General features: G+C 38.8%; 1 protein-coding gene across 4 annotated transcripts in view; it reads left to right on the top strand.

The window, feature by feature from the left end:
* RUFY2 (RUN and FYVE domain containing 2) overlaps positions 1-13,883 on the top strand; it is a 55,923-nt gene extending 42,040 nt beyond the window's left edge. For all 4 annotated transcript variants that reach the window (XM_032314106.1, XM_032314104.1, XM_032314102.1 and 1 more), the window contains 3 exons: positions 5,441-5,489; positions 11,448-11,525; positions 11,610-13,883. In XM_032314106.1, the coding sequence (XP_032169997.1) occupies positions 5,441-5,489; positions 11,448-11,525; positions 11,610-11,753 (271 nt within the window). In that variant the 3' untranslated portion in view covers positions 11,754-13,883. The remainder of the gene's footprint in view (positions 1-5,440; positions 5,490-11,447; positions 11,526-11,609) is intronic.
* Positions 13,884-14,101: the final 218 nt, after the last annotated feature.

Genomic DNA, 14,101 nt, shown 5'->3' with positions numbered 1-14,101 from the left:
ATCTCAGGGTCCTGGGATCAAGGCCCGCATGAGGCTCTCTGCTCAGCAGGGAGCCTGCTTCCCCCACCCCTCACTCTCTCTGCCTAAATGTGATCCCTCTCTGTCAAATAAACAAATAAAATCTTAAAAAAAAAAAAAAAAAAAGGAATGTGCTCTGTAAAATTCTGTAGTGCCAAATCATCCTCTATTTCCAGTCTTAGACCCCTTCAATATAGCTAAAATTAGTAGGAGAAAATGCTTTTGCCAGTCTGATAGTTGGAAATCTTGTTTTGTATTTTTTTTAACCATAACCACAGTTGACCATCTGTATTTATCTACTTAAGTCATCTCTGTGCTCAATGAGGGGCTCAAACCCATGACCCTGAGATCAAGTGATGCATGCTCCAGGGGTGAAGCCAGCCAGGTGCTCCTGATCATCTGTATCTATCTGTGTCCCATTTGTATTCATAGCTTACTGCCTGTTCATCTCCTGTGCATATTTTTGGTTGCTCTTTTTCTTAGGGGATCTTTAAAAATTTTTTATTATTATTTATTTATTTAAAAGATTTTATTTATTTATTTGACAGACAGATATCACAAGTAGGCAGAGAGGCAAGCAGAGAGAGAGGGGGGCTCGATCCCAGGACCCTGAGACCATGACCTGAGCTGAAGGCAGAGGCTTTAACCCACTGAGCCACCCAGGTGCCCCATTAGGGGATCTTTTTTTTTAAAAAAAGATTTATTTATTTATTTGACAGACAGAGATCACAAGTAGGCAGAGAGGCAGGCAGAGAGAGCGGGGGAAGCAGGCTCCCTGCTGAGCAGAGAGCCCGATGCTGGGCTCGATCCCAGGACCCTGAGATCATGACCTGAGCCAAAGGCAGAGGCTTAACCCACTTAGCCACCCAGGTGTGCCTTTCTTAGGGGATTTTAAGAATTGTACACATTGTACATCTTCCATTTGTCTTTTTACTTCATTTATGAGGTTTTTTTCCTTGTTAATCTTTGAATTGTTATGGCAGAGATTGTTAGTTTTCCTCTGCTGTTTCTGGGTCCATAGTGCCTAAGACATGCGTAGGGTGAGCTTTGAGTCAGAACTCCTTTTACCCTTTGCTTTCGTTCCCCCACCTCGTTTTATCCTTTCTTAACCATAGTCCTCTTAAGTGGTGAGAATAATTTATCAAAGCTGGAGGAGGACCAGTGGCCCCTATGAAGTCTCCTATATACCACAGCAGATTATCTGTGAAACGCTTTTATTCTTCCTCTTCATCCTCTTGCTCCTGTGATTATAAGATCTCAAATTCTTCCCTAATACACGGGGTGATGAATGGGTATCTTTTTAAAGATCTTTTTAAAAATTTGTTGAGGAGGGACTGAGATTGGATCAGTACTTTTTTTTTTTTTTTTTAAAGATTTTATTTATTCATTTGACAGAGAGAAATCACAAGTAGACGGAGAGGCAGACAGAGAGAGAGAGAGGGAAGCAGGCTCCCTGCTGAGCAGAGAGCCCGATGCGGGACTCGATCCCAGGACCCTGAGACCATGACCTGAGCCGAAGGCAGCGGCTTAACCCACTGAGCCACCCAGGCGTCCCTGGATCAGTACTTTTTAATCTTTGCTTCTAATTTACCAGGAGCCTTTAGGCTTTATATAGACCATTTGGGTATTATTTAAAATGTATTATTTAATTTATTTAAAATTAAATATGGTTCATATTATGGTTCAAATAACCTTTATCCTCCCCATAATATGAACCATATTTAATTTTATTAAAAGGGAAAATTTAGGTTTTGGAAAGAACCATTCAAGACTTTTTTTTTTTTAAGATTTTTATTTACTTGACAGAGAGAGACAACGAGAGAGGGAACACAAGTATGGGGAGTGGGAGAGGGAGAAGCAGGCTTCCTCCCCCCGCACCCCCCCCTTCCCCGAGCAGGGAGCCTGATGTAGAGCTTGATCCCAGGACCCTGGGATCATGACCTGAGCCGAAGGCAGATGCTTAACGACAGAGCCAACTAGGCGCCCGAGACTGTGTTTTCAAGTTATGATTAAACTTACACATTAGTATTCATTAGTATCACTCACAGGAAAAAGGATTCCTCTGCCATTTACTAGTTTTGTGACTTAGGGTTATTTAATACCTCTAAGCCCACTTCCACATTTGTGAAATGGAGAGTTATAAAATCCTCAAAGGGTGCTTTTTCTAATTAACTGAGAATAAGCATGTGAAAGCCTCTAGCACAGTACCTTTGCATTATCACAACCAGAATATCCGTTTTCATGTCAGATGAGGTTGGATATGAAAATTACTTTCTACTGCTCCAGTTTCTGAACCTGTGATTTTAAATGTAAACGGTTAATTTTAACTAGAAAAATACTTTCACTAATGAAGTATTTACTCTTATTTCTTAATAACGGATTCTTAAAAAGAATTTTTGAGAAATTTTGAAAGGTTTTAAGTGTTATTCTAAATCAGTTATGTTATGGAGAGAATAATTTGAGGATTAAATAAAATGAAAATGAGCTGTTTATATTTGAAGAAAATGTGGAACATGAAATATTAGGATGAAATATTCAAGGAAGAGAACCTAAACTACTGTGTGTGTGTTAGAGTGACTGAGTTAAAAATATATGGAGGATGATAATCAGCTTTTCTCTTACACTCATCAAAGCTTAAATTCCAACAAGAATTTTTAGTTTGGAAAAACAAATTTCCTGGACTCTTGCAAACAGTATTCTGTAAAACAGATTCTTTCCACATAAAGAAAATGACAGATTTTTCTTTTTTTCCTCAAAGCAGAGGTTTCAGGATTATCAGAGGTTGTATCATTTATGGATATTTTTCCTGTAGTGTCATCATCAATTGTGTCACATTTATTATAGCCTCATGTTTTATCTTGACCCTTCTCTCTGCTGTTTTCATGCCACGGTTGAATATTTTTACACAATTAAATATTTCTAAATAAAAGCTAATTAAAATGAATAATATGGGCCTCTGTTTTCTCCCTGCAGAGAGGAGATGTTCTTGTATATTTTGCTTACTCGAACTGTGGCTGCTATTCCTTTCTTTAGGGTAGTATGGCAGTTCATATCGGAGGGGGCAATATTAGCTGTGTCCCTATTTGTAATTAAAGGCATTTTACCCAGAAATAGATCAATGCCAGTGAATTTTCATAACAATTTCTGTAGCAAATGCCATTAAGCTACTTTCATTCCATATTCTGGTTTTCTATGTAGCACAGTTACTATTTTGACCATTATTCTCTCCAGCATCCATTTTTTTCAGCTACATTTTGTAGATGCGAATTTAGACAAGAAAATTTTGTGTTGTATTTTTAATCTCTGTAGTTTTACATTGATTTTTCCTACTGTAGAAATATGAACTAGATTTAAAAAAACTACATTTTGGGGCGCCTGGGTGGCTCAGTCATTAAGTGTCTGCCTTTGGCTCGGGTCATGTTCCCAGGGTCCTGGGATCGAGCCCCGCATCGGGCTCCCTGCTCATTGGGAAGCCTGTTTCTCCCTCTCCCACTCCCCCTGCTTGTGTTCCCACTCTCTCTGTCAAATAAATTAAAAAAATCTTTAAAAAAATAAAAAATTTAAGAACAAATAAAAGAACTTTAAAAAAAACTACATTTTGTTTTTATGTCTTGGAACAAGGAACACTAGTAGTATGAAGCCATTTCCTACTGTTCTGCTTCAGGAGCAGAGACTTTATATATCTTTTGATCCAGTAATTTCATTTTTAAGTAGTTTTCCTATGAAAAAGAATACAAATATTTTGGTCATTCCAATTTTAATGAACAATTTTTGTGGTGAGAAATTTGAAATAAGTTGAAAGTTCCACAGTAGATGATGATATAAACTACTTTATATTTTTCATTGTCTACCATGTAACCATTTTACCATAATGATGTGGCAGATGCTTAACGACAAGCCAGTAGCTCTTGGCCTTTCAAGATTTATGATTACCTGAAAAGAGCTGTTTATGGAAAACTATATAAATGATGATTCCATTTAAAATATACACATACTCAGGTGGATGGGGTTACTGGGTGATGGGCATTAAGGAGCCAGATGATGTAATGAGTACTAGAGGTTACATAAGACTGATGAATCACTGACCTCTACCTCTGAAACCAGAAATACGCTATATGTTAAGTAAATGAATTTAAATGAATTTTTAAAATATACACATACTTGGGGCACCTGGGTGGCTCAGTGGGTTAATGCCTCTGCCTTCAGCTCAGGTCATGATCCCAGGGTCCTGGGATCCAGCCCCGCATCAGGTTCTCTGCTCAGTAGGGAGCCTGCTTCCTCCTTTCTTTCTGCCTGCCTCTCTGCCTACTTGTGATCTCTGTCTGTCAAATGAATAAGTAAAATCCTTTAAAATAAATAAATAAATAAAAATAAAATATACACATACTCACCAACATGCAGATTATCCTCTCTGGGTAGTAGGATCACAGATAAATAGTGTTATTTATAATTTGCAAGTTTATTGATATGTATTTTCAAAAGGTGAAAAGTATCACAATTGTATTTTCCTTAATATTCCCACTCTTACCGTTCTTTTGCATCTGGTAGAGAAATAGTGTGTATAATGGCTAGCGTGGGCTTTAGTATCACAAAGAACAGAGTTTGAATCCTGGCTTCCCCAGTTACTGCCTCTGTGACCTGTTATGAGTGATGAAACCTCATCAGGCTTCACTTTATCGATACTGATTAATCTTTTTTTTTTCTTAAGACTTTATTTATTTATTTGACAAAGAGAGACAGCCAGAGAGGGAACACAAGCAAGGGCAGTGGGAGAGGGAGAAGCAGGTTCCCTGAAGAGCAGGGAGCCAGATGCCAGACTCGATCCCAAGACCCCAGGATCATGACCTGTGCCGAAGGCAGACTGAGCCACCTAGCTGCCTCTGGTTGATCTTCAAAAAAATAGGTGGGTTTTGGGGGCACCTGGGTGGCTCAGTTGGTTAAGCCTCTGCCTTTGACTCAGGTCATGATCCCTGGGTCCTGGGATCAAGTCCCAGGGAGCCTGCTTCTCCCTCTGCCTCTGCCTCCCTCTCTCTCTCTGTCTCTCATGAATAAATAAATAAAATCTTAAAAAAAACTGGTTAGGGCTTTTTTTGAAGATTAAATGAGCATATACATGCAAAGGTCATATAACATGTCTGGTGCACTGTGAGATTACAGTAAATGCTATTACTGATATTGTCATAGCCACATGAAAATGCCAATATTCTTTTGCTAAAGCAATTTTTTTAATTTAAAAAGGACATTTTTCTTTTTGAAAGTACAGGAAAATATAAAATATAATCCCACTAGTCAAAGAAGATCATTAGAATCATTTAGTATATACAATTTTATATCCTATGAAAAACCAGTACCTGAATGAGTTGCTAGATGTTCTGTGTTTAATATATTTACTGACACATGGACCCATTTGTAATCTTTTCAGATCAAAACTTAAAATAGAAGATATAAAAGAAGCCAACAAAGCATTGCAGGTGAGTAGAAACTCTTTCTCAAGTAGGAAAGTAGGGATATATGTGTGTCTCCAATAGAAGGTAAAGCCCTGTATCAACCTAAGGTACTGTTCCTGAATCCCAGGATTATAGAGACAGACGCCCCAGACAGGTGTCCGGGATGATGGGGATCCAACTCTTCCCTGTTACATCTCTAGAATCAGTCAGTAATCATGTTGGAAATGGCCTTGGAAAGAATTTTTTCTATCTTCCTGTGCAGCGTGTCCTGATAGTGAATCTTGTCTTCAAGAGTCCTTGATTTCCTGTGCTGGTCTGTTTGACTGGCAACAAGTCATACCTTCATGGAGTTTGTTTCTTCTTCTGAATGGCTTCTGAAATGGGCATATGATTTTGCAGGTTGCTTTGAATATCGAGGTTAATATGTGAGAAAAGTGATTAGTACAGTGTTTGAGTATATGGTTCCGAATGCATCTGGACACAGAGTCCCTTCTACAATACAAAATAGTTTCTCTCTGAGTAGTTCAGTGAGATTGCCTCCTACCACACAGCTTCGCATCCTGTTTTTTTAGCAGTGTTATGTGAAAATAATTTAAAAAGTCAATTAGTGCTAGAAAGAATTTTTAAAAAAGAATGGTAGCAGTCTTCTGTTCACCCCCCTCCCTTATCCAACCTAGCTCCTGCCACCTGAAGGGAGCTACTTCCAGTTCTTTCAGTTGTTTCTTCCGGCTTTGCCCCCTATTTCTAAATAATAGGCAGTATATATTATTTGCTCACTTATTTTAGAGCTATTTTAGACCTATCTATAGCCTAGTTAAGATGGTGGATGAGGAATTTTGCTGACTTTCACCCTGGTCTGTTTGCTCTTCATTGTCCTCCCAGTGTAATTAAGTTTTCATGTAATTCATTTACTCTCCATTCTTTGACTATTTAAATGTTGTTCTTCGCTGGGCCATGTAGTGTATTGTGATTATGCTTGCTTTCTTGAACTATTTCTTTTTCCCTTTGGAATTAATAATTGCCTTTCCCCTGAAACTCATATTATACTGTATGTTAACTAAATTGAGTTTTAAAAAATAAAGTTTTGTATTAGAGCATTTGAGCTTTTTATAATGTTTTGTTTTTTTTTTAAGATTTTATTTATTTAGGGATGCCTGGGTGGCTCAGACAATTAAGCCTTTAGCTCAGGTCATGATCCCAGTTCCTGGGATCAAGTCCTGCATGAAACTATTTGCTCAGTGGGTAGCTTGCTTCTCCCTCTGCCTGTCATTCCCACTGCCCGCGCTCTCTCTGATGAATAAAATCTAAAAAAAAAAAAAAAGATTTATTGAGAGGGTGTGGTAGTAGGGGAGGGGATGGGCAGAAGGAGAGAGACAAACAGACTCTACACTGAACATAGAGCCCCAACACGGGGCTCAGTAAGGGGCTCAGTCATGACTTAAGCGGAAACCCAAGAGTCAGATGCTCCACCGACTGAGCCACCCAGGCACGCCCCTAACATGCTTCTTTTTTTAAAAATTTTTTTATTTATTTGACAGACAGACAAGTAGGCAGAGAGGCAGGCAGAGAGAGAGAGAGAGAAGCAGGCTCCCTGCCTAGCAGAGAGCACCATGCGGGGCTCAATCCCAGGACTCTGGGATCATGACCTAAGCCCAGGTGCCTCCCTAACATGCTTCTTTTTTTTTTTTTTTTAAAAGATTTTATTTATTTATTTATTTGACAGAGAGACATCACAAGTAGGCAGAGAGGCAGGCAGAGAGAGAGGAGGAAGCAGGCTCCCTGCTGAGCAGAGAGCCCGATGTGGGACTCGATCCCAGGACCCTGAGATCATGACCTGAGCCGAAGGCAGCGGCTTAACCCACTGAGCCACCCAGGCGCCCTCCCTAACATGCTTCTTGATTAAAGCTTTTCCCATGTTGGGCCACCTGGGCGGCTCAGTCAGTTAAGCATCTGCCTTTGGCTCAGGTCATGATCCTGGAGTCCCGGGATTGAGTTCCATATCGGGCTTCCTGCTCAGTGGGGAGTCTGCTTCTCCCTCTGCCCTTCACCCTGCTTATGCTCTCTCTCATTCATGCTCTCTCAAATAAATAAAATATTTAAAAAAAAAAAAAAAAAAGCTTTCCTATGGCAAAATGAATCAGGTTCTTTTTCCCTTGGAGTCACCCCTCGTGGAGTTCTTTACTCTTCTGCTTCAGTCAGATTTGGTCACCCCCCGTCTTGATATTTTCCTTTGCTGCCATTTTTAGAATTCGCTTATATGTTAGAGTTCCTGTTACCTGAACCCTTTAATGTCTTTCTTGGCTTACTCCCTTGTTTTGGGAAATGCGTCCTTCTGTAGCTTCCTAGAAAATGCGGAATTGAAAAGACAAAGGTTTTAAGAATTTGTGCATCTGCGTATAGGCGTTTTATTTTGCTCTCACATTTTTTTGGATGGGTAGGGATGTCTGCCCAACTGTCATTTAAGTTCTGTAAAAGTTTTTTCATTATGAAACATACCATATATATAACTGTATAAATATAACTTAAAAACCCTAGCATAGGGCATCTGGGTGGCTCAGTGGGTTAAAGCCTCTGCCTTCAGCCCAGGCCATGATCTCAGGGTCCTGGGATTGAGCCATGTGTCAGGCTCCCTGCTCAGTGGAGAGTCTGCTTCTCCCTCTCCCTGTGCCCCTTCTTTCCTCTCTCTCTCATCTTCTCTCACACTTGCTCTCTCTCTCTAATAAATAAAATCTTTAAAAAAAACCAAACACTTATTTAAAATAAAACATAACACTGGCATACTCTGATTAGCTTATAATAGAATGTTTGCTCCCTGTTTACATTCTCTTCCTTATACTAATAATTCTCTATTTTGTGTTCATCATTATGTTGTTTTTCTTTGTAGTTTTATTATTTATGTCTGTCTTCAACAAAATATTATGTGTTCTCTGTTTTGATCTGTATGAAAATTGATTTATATTTGACTGGATTTTTTTTGTCCTTGCTGTTGACCAGTTGATGGTCTAGGATAGCTGTCCTACAGAGTTTCTTACATTCTGGATTTTATCTGCTGGCCCACAGTAACTTTAAACTTGTTCCTCTGTTCTCTTACTGCCTGTAAACTGGAAGTTAAATGTAAAGGTTTGGTTAGATTCAGGTGCAGCTTTCTAGGAGAATTTTTAATTCTACCGTATTTTTAATAGTCAGGCCCTTATTTACTCATTTTTCCTTTTAAAAATGGCATCCTGCATTTTCTCTCTGAGGATATTCGTTATAGTTTTTCTTTTGCTACCACCTTTCTTCCTTTTTTTTTTTTTTTTTTTTTTAAAGATTTTATTTATTTATTTAACAGAGATCACCAGTAGGAAGAGAGGCAGGCAGAGAGAGAGAGAGAGAGAGGGAAGCAGGCTCCCTGCTGAGCAGAAAGCCCGATGCGGGACTCGATCCCAAGACCCTGAGATCATGACCTGAGCCAAAGGCAGCAGCTTAACCCACTGAGCCACCCAGGTGCCCCCCACCTTTCTTCCTTCTGAATTCCTTTCCTGGGTTTATTTGGCTTAAGTACCTCATCATGCCTGTTATTCCTTAAATGTTGGAAAATTCCACTTCAGTAAAGGCACAAAAAATCTTGAAAAGCCCTGTGGGTGTTGGTTGGGTAGATGGGAATGGGTTTTTGTAGACTGGTAGGCCTCACCATAGAGAATCTGTTAATAGCAAACTGCTGGGTACTCTCTCCAAATTATGTTAGTATCTACAGGAATTTTCTCTGAGGCAGCTGAGTTTCTCCAGAGAAGGATCCTCTATCCTTTTGGCACGGTGTGGTTGGGTCGCTGACATTCTGGAATTAGGCAGAGAATGATAGCCATGTTTACAGAGGAATAGCTTGCTCCCTTCTAGTTTTGACTCTGCTTTAAAACAGCTGTTTCCTTGAGGAAGCAACTTTAGCTTTCTGGACAGGTTTAACCTTCTGGACAGGTTTTTCTATTTGTAAAATGGGAGCTATAGGTACTGATCTCTGAGGTCTCTTCCAGCTGACACACTAGGCCTACCCTGCACTGTATAGCTTTTCTCCTTGGGAGACGGGAAGGGTAAGTTTAGTCAAATGAAAAAAAAAAAAAAGTCTAGTGGTGCCTGGGTGGCTCAGTCAGTTAAGCATCAAACTTTCATTGAATTTGGCTTGAGTCGTGATCTTGGGGTTGTGAGATCAAGCCCCGCATTGGGCTCTGGGCTCAGTGGAGCCTGCTTCTTTCCCTCTACCATTGTTCCTACCACCCCCCCCACATATACTCTTCCAAATAAATAATTCTAAAAGAAAAAAAAAAAAAGTAAACATTCTGGAAGGGGCACCTGGGTGGCTCAGTGGGTTAAAGCCTCTGCCTTCAGCTCAGGTCATGATCTCAGGGTCCTGGGATTGAGCCCCACATTGGGTTCTCTGCTCAGCAGGGAGCTTGCTTACCCCTCCTTCCCTCTGCCTGCCTCTCTGCCTACTTGCGATCTCTGTCAAATAAAATCTTAAAAAAAAAAATTCTCAAGACCAAGCCCTGCTGTCAGAAAGATTACTTTTGCTTGGAAATTTGCTTCATTGCAGGCTCTCCATCCCTTAAGGTATAGCCTGGCAGGGAGCAAAGCTGCTTCCATTAGATGGCTTTTGGACATTTGGGAAGTTACTTTCCTTTTTAATAGCATTCAACAAGTTGCATTGGATTATCTTTAAGGTCCCATCTTAGTTTTAAAGAAATTCTACAGTTCATTTGATTATTTACTGGTGTGTCTGGTATGAGCTATCCAGGCCCTGCCCCCCACTCCCCAGCTTGATTTTAAGAATACAATAGTATATGAATACATGTAATGCATATACAGTATGTATGTTAACTGTTACTGGTAAGGCTTCTGGTCAACAAGTTATTAAATGAAAAGTTTTGGGGGGAGTCAAGAGTTACATGCAGATTTTTGTTGATGTGGAAGCTGCCACCCCTTATCCCCATTTGTTCAAGGGTCAGCTGTACTTGGTTCTTTGGCAGCAGCAACATGGCTTAGTCTGACTGTTTTAAAATGGAACATGTGATGGCCCTAAACAGAAGCACTGAAGACTTCCTTCACTTGGGTCTTCTATACAGAATTGCTTTTGTAGGGAAAAAAATGTTCCTAGCCAGGATCTTAGGTCGGTTAAGATCCGACCCAAGATCAATTTAGAAATTTCAGGAGTCATGTTCTCACCTGTTAATGACTTACAATACATACAATTTCTATTCATCTACACAGTAGCCATTACATGTGTTATAGAATTTAAGGGAATTAATAGCCATGTAAAACTTAAGGTGAAGTCTCCTCTAAAATAATGAATTCTAACGTGATTTCCAAATTCTCTTCAGATTTTAAGGACTGACTGTGGTATATGGAATGCATATTGCCAAACTCATATGTATTTCATAGTGAAAATGTATCCTTACTGTTGGACTAGATAACCTCTAAGGCTCTTTTTCCTTAAAGAATATTCCCATTAATAAATTTTAAGATTTTATTTATTTGACAGTGATCACATGTAGACAGAGAGGCAGGCATTGAGAGGAAGGGAAGCAGGCTCCCCGCTGAGCAGAAAGCCCGATGTGGGGCTCCATTCCAGGACCCTGGGATCATGACCTGAGCCGAAGACAGAGGCTTTAACCCACTGAGCCACCCAGGCGCCCCCCCCCCCGCTTTAAGTTTTTAAACATTTGATAATGGCAATGTCCAAACAGTTGTACAGAGAAAAAACTAGCCCATTAGCCAGTTTCAGTATTTCACAGTTTATGGCCTTTCTTGTATTTATATTCAACTATCCCTTCTCCCTCACCCAGATTATTTTAATACTTAATTCTCCCAACTATTTCAGTATCTCTCAAAGAAAAGGACTCATTTCCAAGTCATCTCTATATTCTTAGATGGTTTTTGGTTGAAAATGTTCACATGTATAATTTTTAATGTTAACTTTAGCATATTAATTTTCATGCTTCTTCCTTCTAGGGACTGGTTTGGTTGAAAGACAAGGAAGCAACACATTGTAAACTTTGTGAAACAGAATTCTCACTTTCTAAGAGAAAGGTAAGGGAGATAGGAAATGAGTCTGAAGGACTTGATGCAAACATGACTTCTAATTTTTTTTTTTTTAATTTTTCCATTTAATAGCACCACTGTAGAAATTGTGGGGAAATTTTCTGTAACGCTTGCTCTGACAACGAACTGCCTTTGCCTTCTTCACCAAAGCCGGTACGAGTTTGTGATTCCTGTCACGCATTGCTGATCCAGAGATGCTCGTCTAATTTGCCATAAGACTCCAGACTAAGTCCTTGTTTATGAAAGTACCTACAATGAATGGTCAGTGTATGAACCATGTACATGATGTATTTAGTCAGCCCTTCTTAAGCAGCTTTCAGACCGTACTGGTACCAGTTTTATCTTCCACATATACAGCACATGGGAATTAGAAGCTGTAGAATAGCTCATTGTTATTCAGAAAGAACATTCAACAGGGCATGCTTTAAAATAACTTGTTAATTCCTAATTGATGTAATAGTTGTGTAACTTGTAACACCACTAAAAAGGCCAGATAGCAGAGCTAACACACATTTGCCTTATTGTGTAAAGGTCTTCTTAAAAATAGGGGTTCAGATTCTTTTACTCTGCAAATTGTCAAGTATTTGATGGTGCCTGTAATTTTCTTAATGCACTTTAAAGTATCACAGTTCTCAGATCAGAAATACATTGAGCTATTTGCAAGTATTAATATTCCAGTTCAACAGTCTTTTCATTAGCTTGCTAAGGTTTCATCCTTAATAACTTGTCCTTTCTGCCCCACTTCCTTTGTCCGTTTTCCATTAGAAGAGGCCAATATTTTATCCTGTAAAAATTTCCTTTTGGTCTTCCTCTAATCAATGTATTTATTGGTATTTTCAGATATAGTAGGTTAAAGAGGTATTATTTTACCTCAACTTTTTCCATATTTTGAGAGGAAGTTGAACTAGTCTTTAAATTATTACTTACACATCTTTTCCACGTTATACCTGACTCACCAAACTTGAGGGAGGGCTCAACACCTCTTAGAAAGAAAAAAATCCATCCCAGAAGAAAATGTTTATTAATAGTAAGGGGTTACAGGCTCCTGATTGATTCTCCTCTAAGCATCAAAGGAGAAATCTAAAGTAGTTTGCCTTTGATGGAACTTGAGTAATTAAAAATTTTATTCTATTTACATTCCAGTAGATTTTAGGAAGCATTACAGTGTAGTGATCCACTACTGCAGTTCTGTATAGAGTGAAATATTCACCCTATACTGAATGCCTCCAAGCCAGGATCCTGAGCAGATGAAGATGTGGTCTCAGCCCTGCCACGAAATACATGGTCTATTTCCAGCATGAAAGAGTCAAACACTAATCCCATTTTACCATTCTTATAGCACACCAAGAATATGTAAAAGGTTACTCATCTCATTAATCCTTTGAGTACCATCACCACTTAGATCCTTTTTTGCCCCTTTGGTGTTAACTTTAGCCATGCACTTTAAGTCTGTGAACCTTTCAAACAGGTCAGATAGGAATCTTTGATTACTCCTAGGAGCATTACATTTAGTAAATTAATCATGCCCCCCACCCACCTAAAATGGGGTTATTCTGCAGGATCCTTTCCTCAGAGTATATATACTTTCACTAGGGCTTAATTTTCTAAATTGCCAAAGTATGAAATCAGTATTTTACTTGAGGATTTATTTTCTCCAAATCCCGTTAGCTTTTGAGGTCTTCAGTTAGAACCTGCTGTACAGATTTTTAGGTGGTCTTTCTTGAATGCCGACAGAAATGCTGTCAAGAGAATTATATTCTTGAACTGTTTTTACTGATGGGGTGATTAACATTTTTATGATTGTTAAAAATGAGAATAAGCAACTATGAAGTTTCAAATACTGTGTTTTTTTATTACTGTGCTTATTAATACACACTTTAAAATGTGATTTTGCTTAAATCCCAAAGCTGGGTTTCATTCAACAAATAAACCATGATTTTCAGTTCCCCATTAAATTCTTTCTTATTCAAAACTCCTGTTTATCACCACTGGTTTTGGGCTTTTTGTAGTCAAGCTTTTATGATAGCAATACAATTTGCTTCATTTAGTTTCGGTTCTTATTTAAAAGCTATTTATACTAAATGTTGGATTTTGTTGTAAAACTTCACTTGTATTGTGAACCTACACTTTCTAATCTTCAAGATTTGCCCTCATTGAAAGTATTTATCTTCATGAATTTCACATACCATTCCTTCGTCTAGCCAGTACTACCCACAGTAATGCTATGTATCATAGTGCCAAGGAATTGTGACTGTAATTCTTCTACTCTGCAATGTTTTAAAATGTGAATTTTATAAACCAAATAAAACATGAAAAATTAGCCCTTCAAAGGGCAACTTGCACTTATAACTTTTTATACCTTTACTACTTAAAGATTTTAATAGAGCAGGTCCTGGGAAATCACATACAATCCTTTAAAAAAAAAAAGGTAAGTGGTATTAGCCTAATATGTAAGTGGATTAATTTAGGAGGGGTACAAACATTAAGATGGATCTCTGCTTTAGCAGATAGCTGTGTTAGCTTATGGAACCTCTTCTTTCTGCAACAGTAGAAATCACTCCTTA

This window comes from Mustela erminea, chromosome 14 (genome assembly GCF_009829155.1).
Source record: "Mustela erminea isolate mMusErm1 chromosome 14, mMusErm1.Pri, whole genome shotgun sequence".
NCBI classification, from domain to species: domain Eukaryota; kingdom Metazoa; phylum Chordata; class Mammalia; order Carnivora; family Mustelidae; genus Mustela; species Mustela erminea.
Note: the sequence above shows the minus strand (reverse complement) of the source record. Positions and strands in the feature narration are given on the sequence as shown.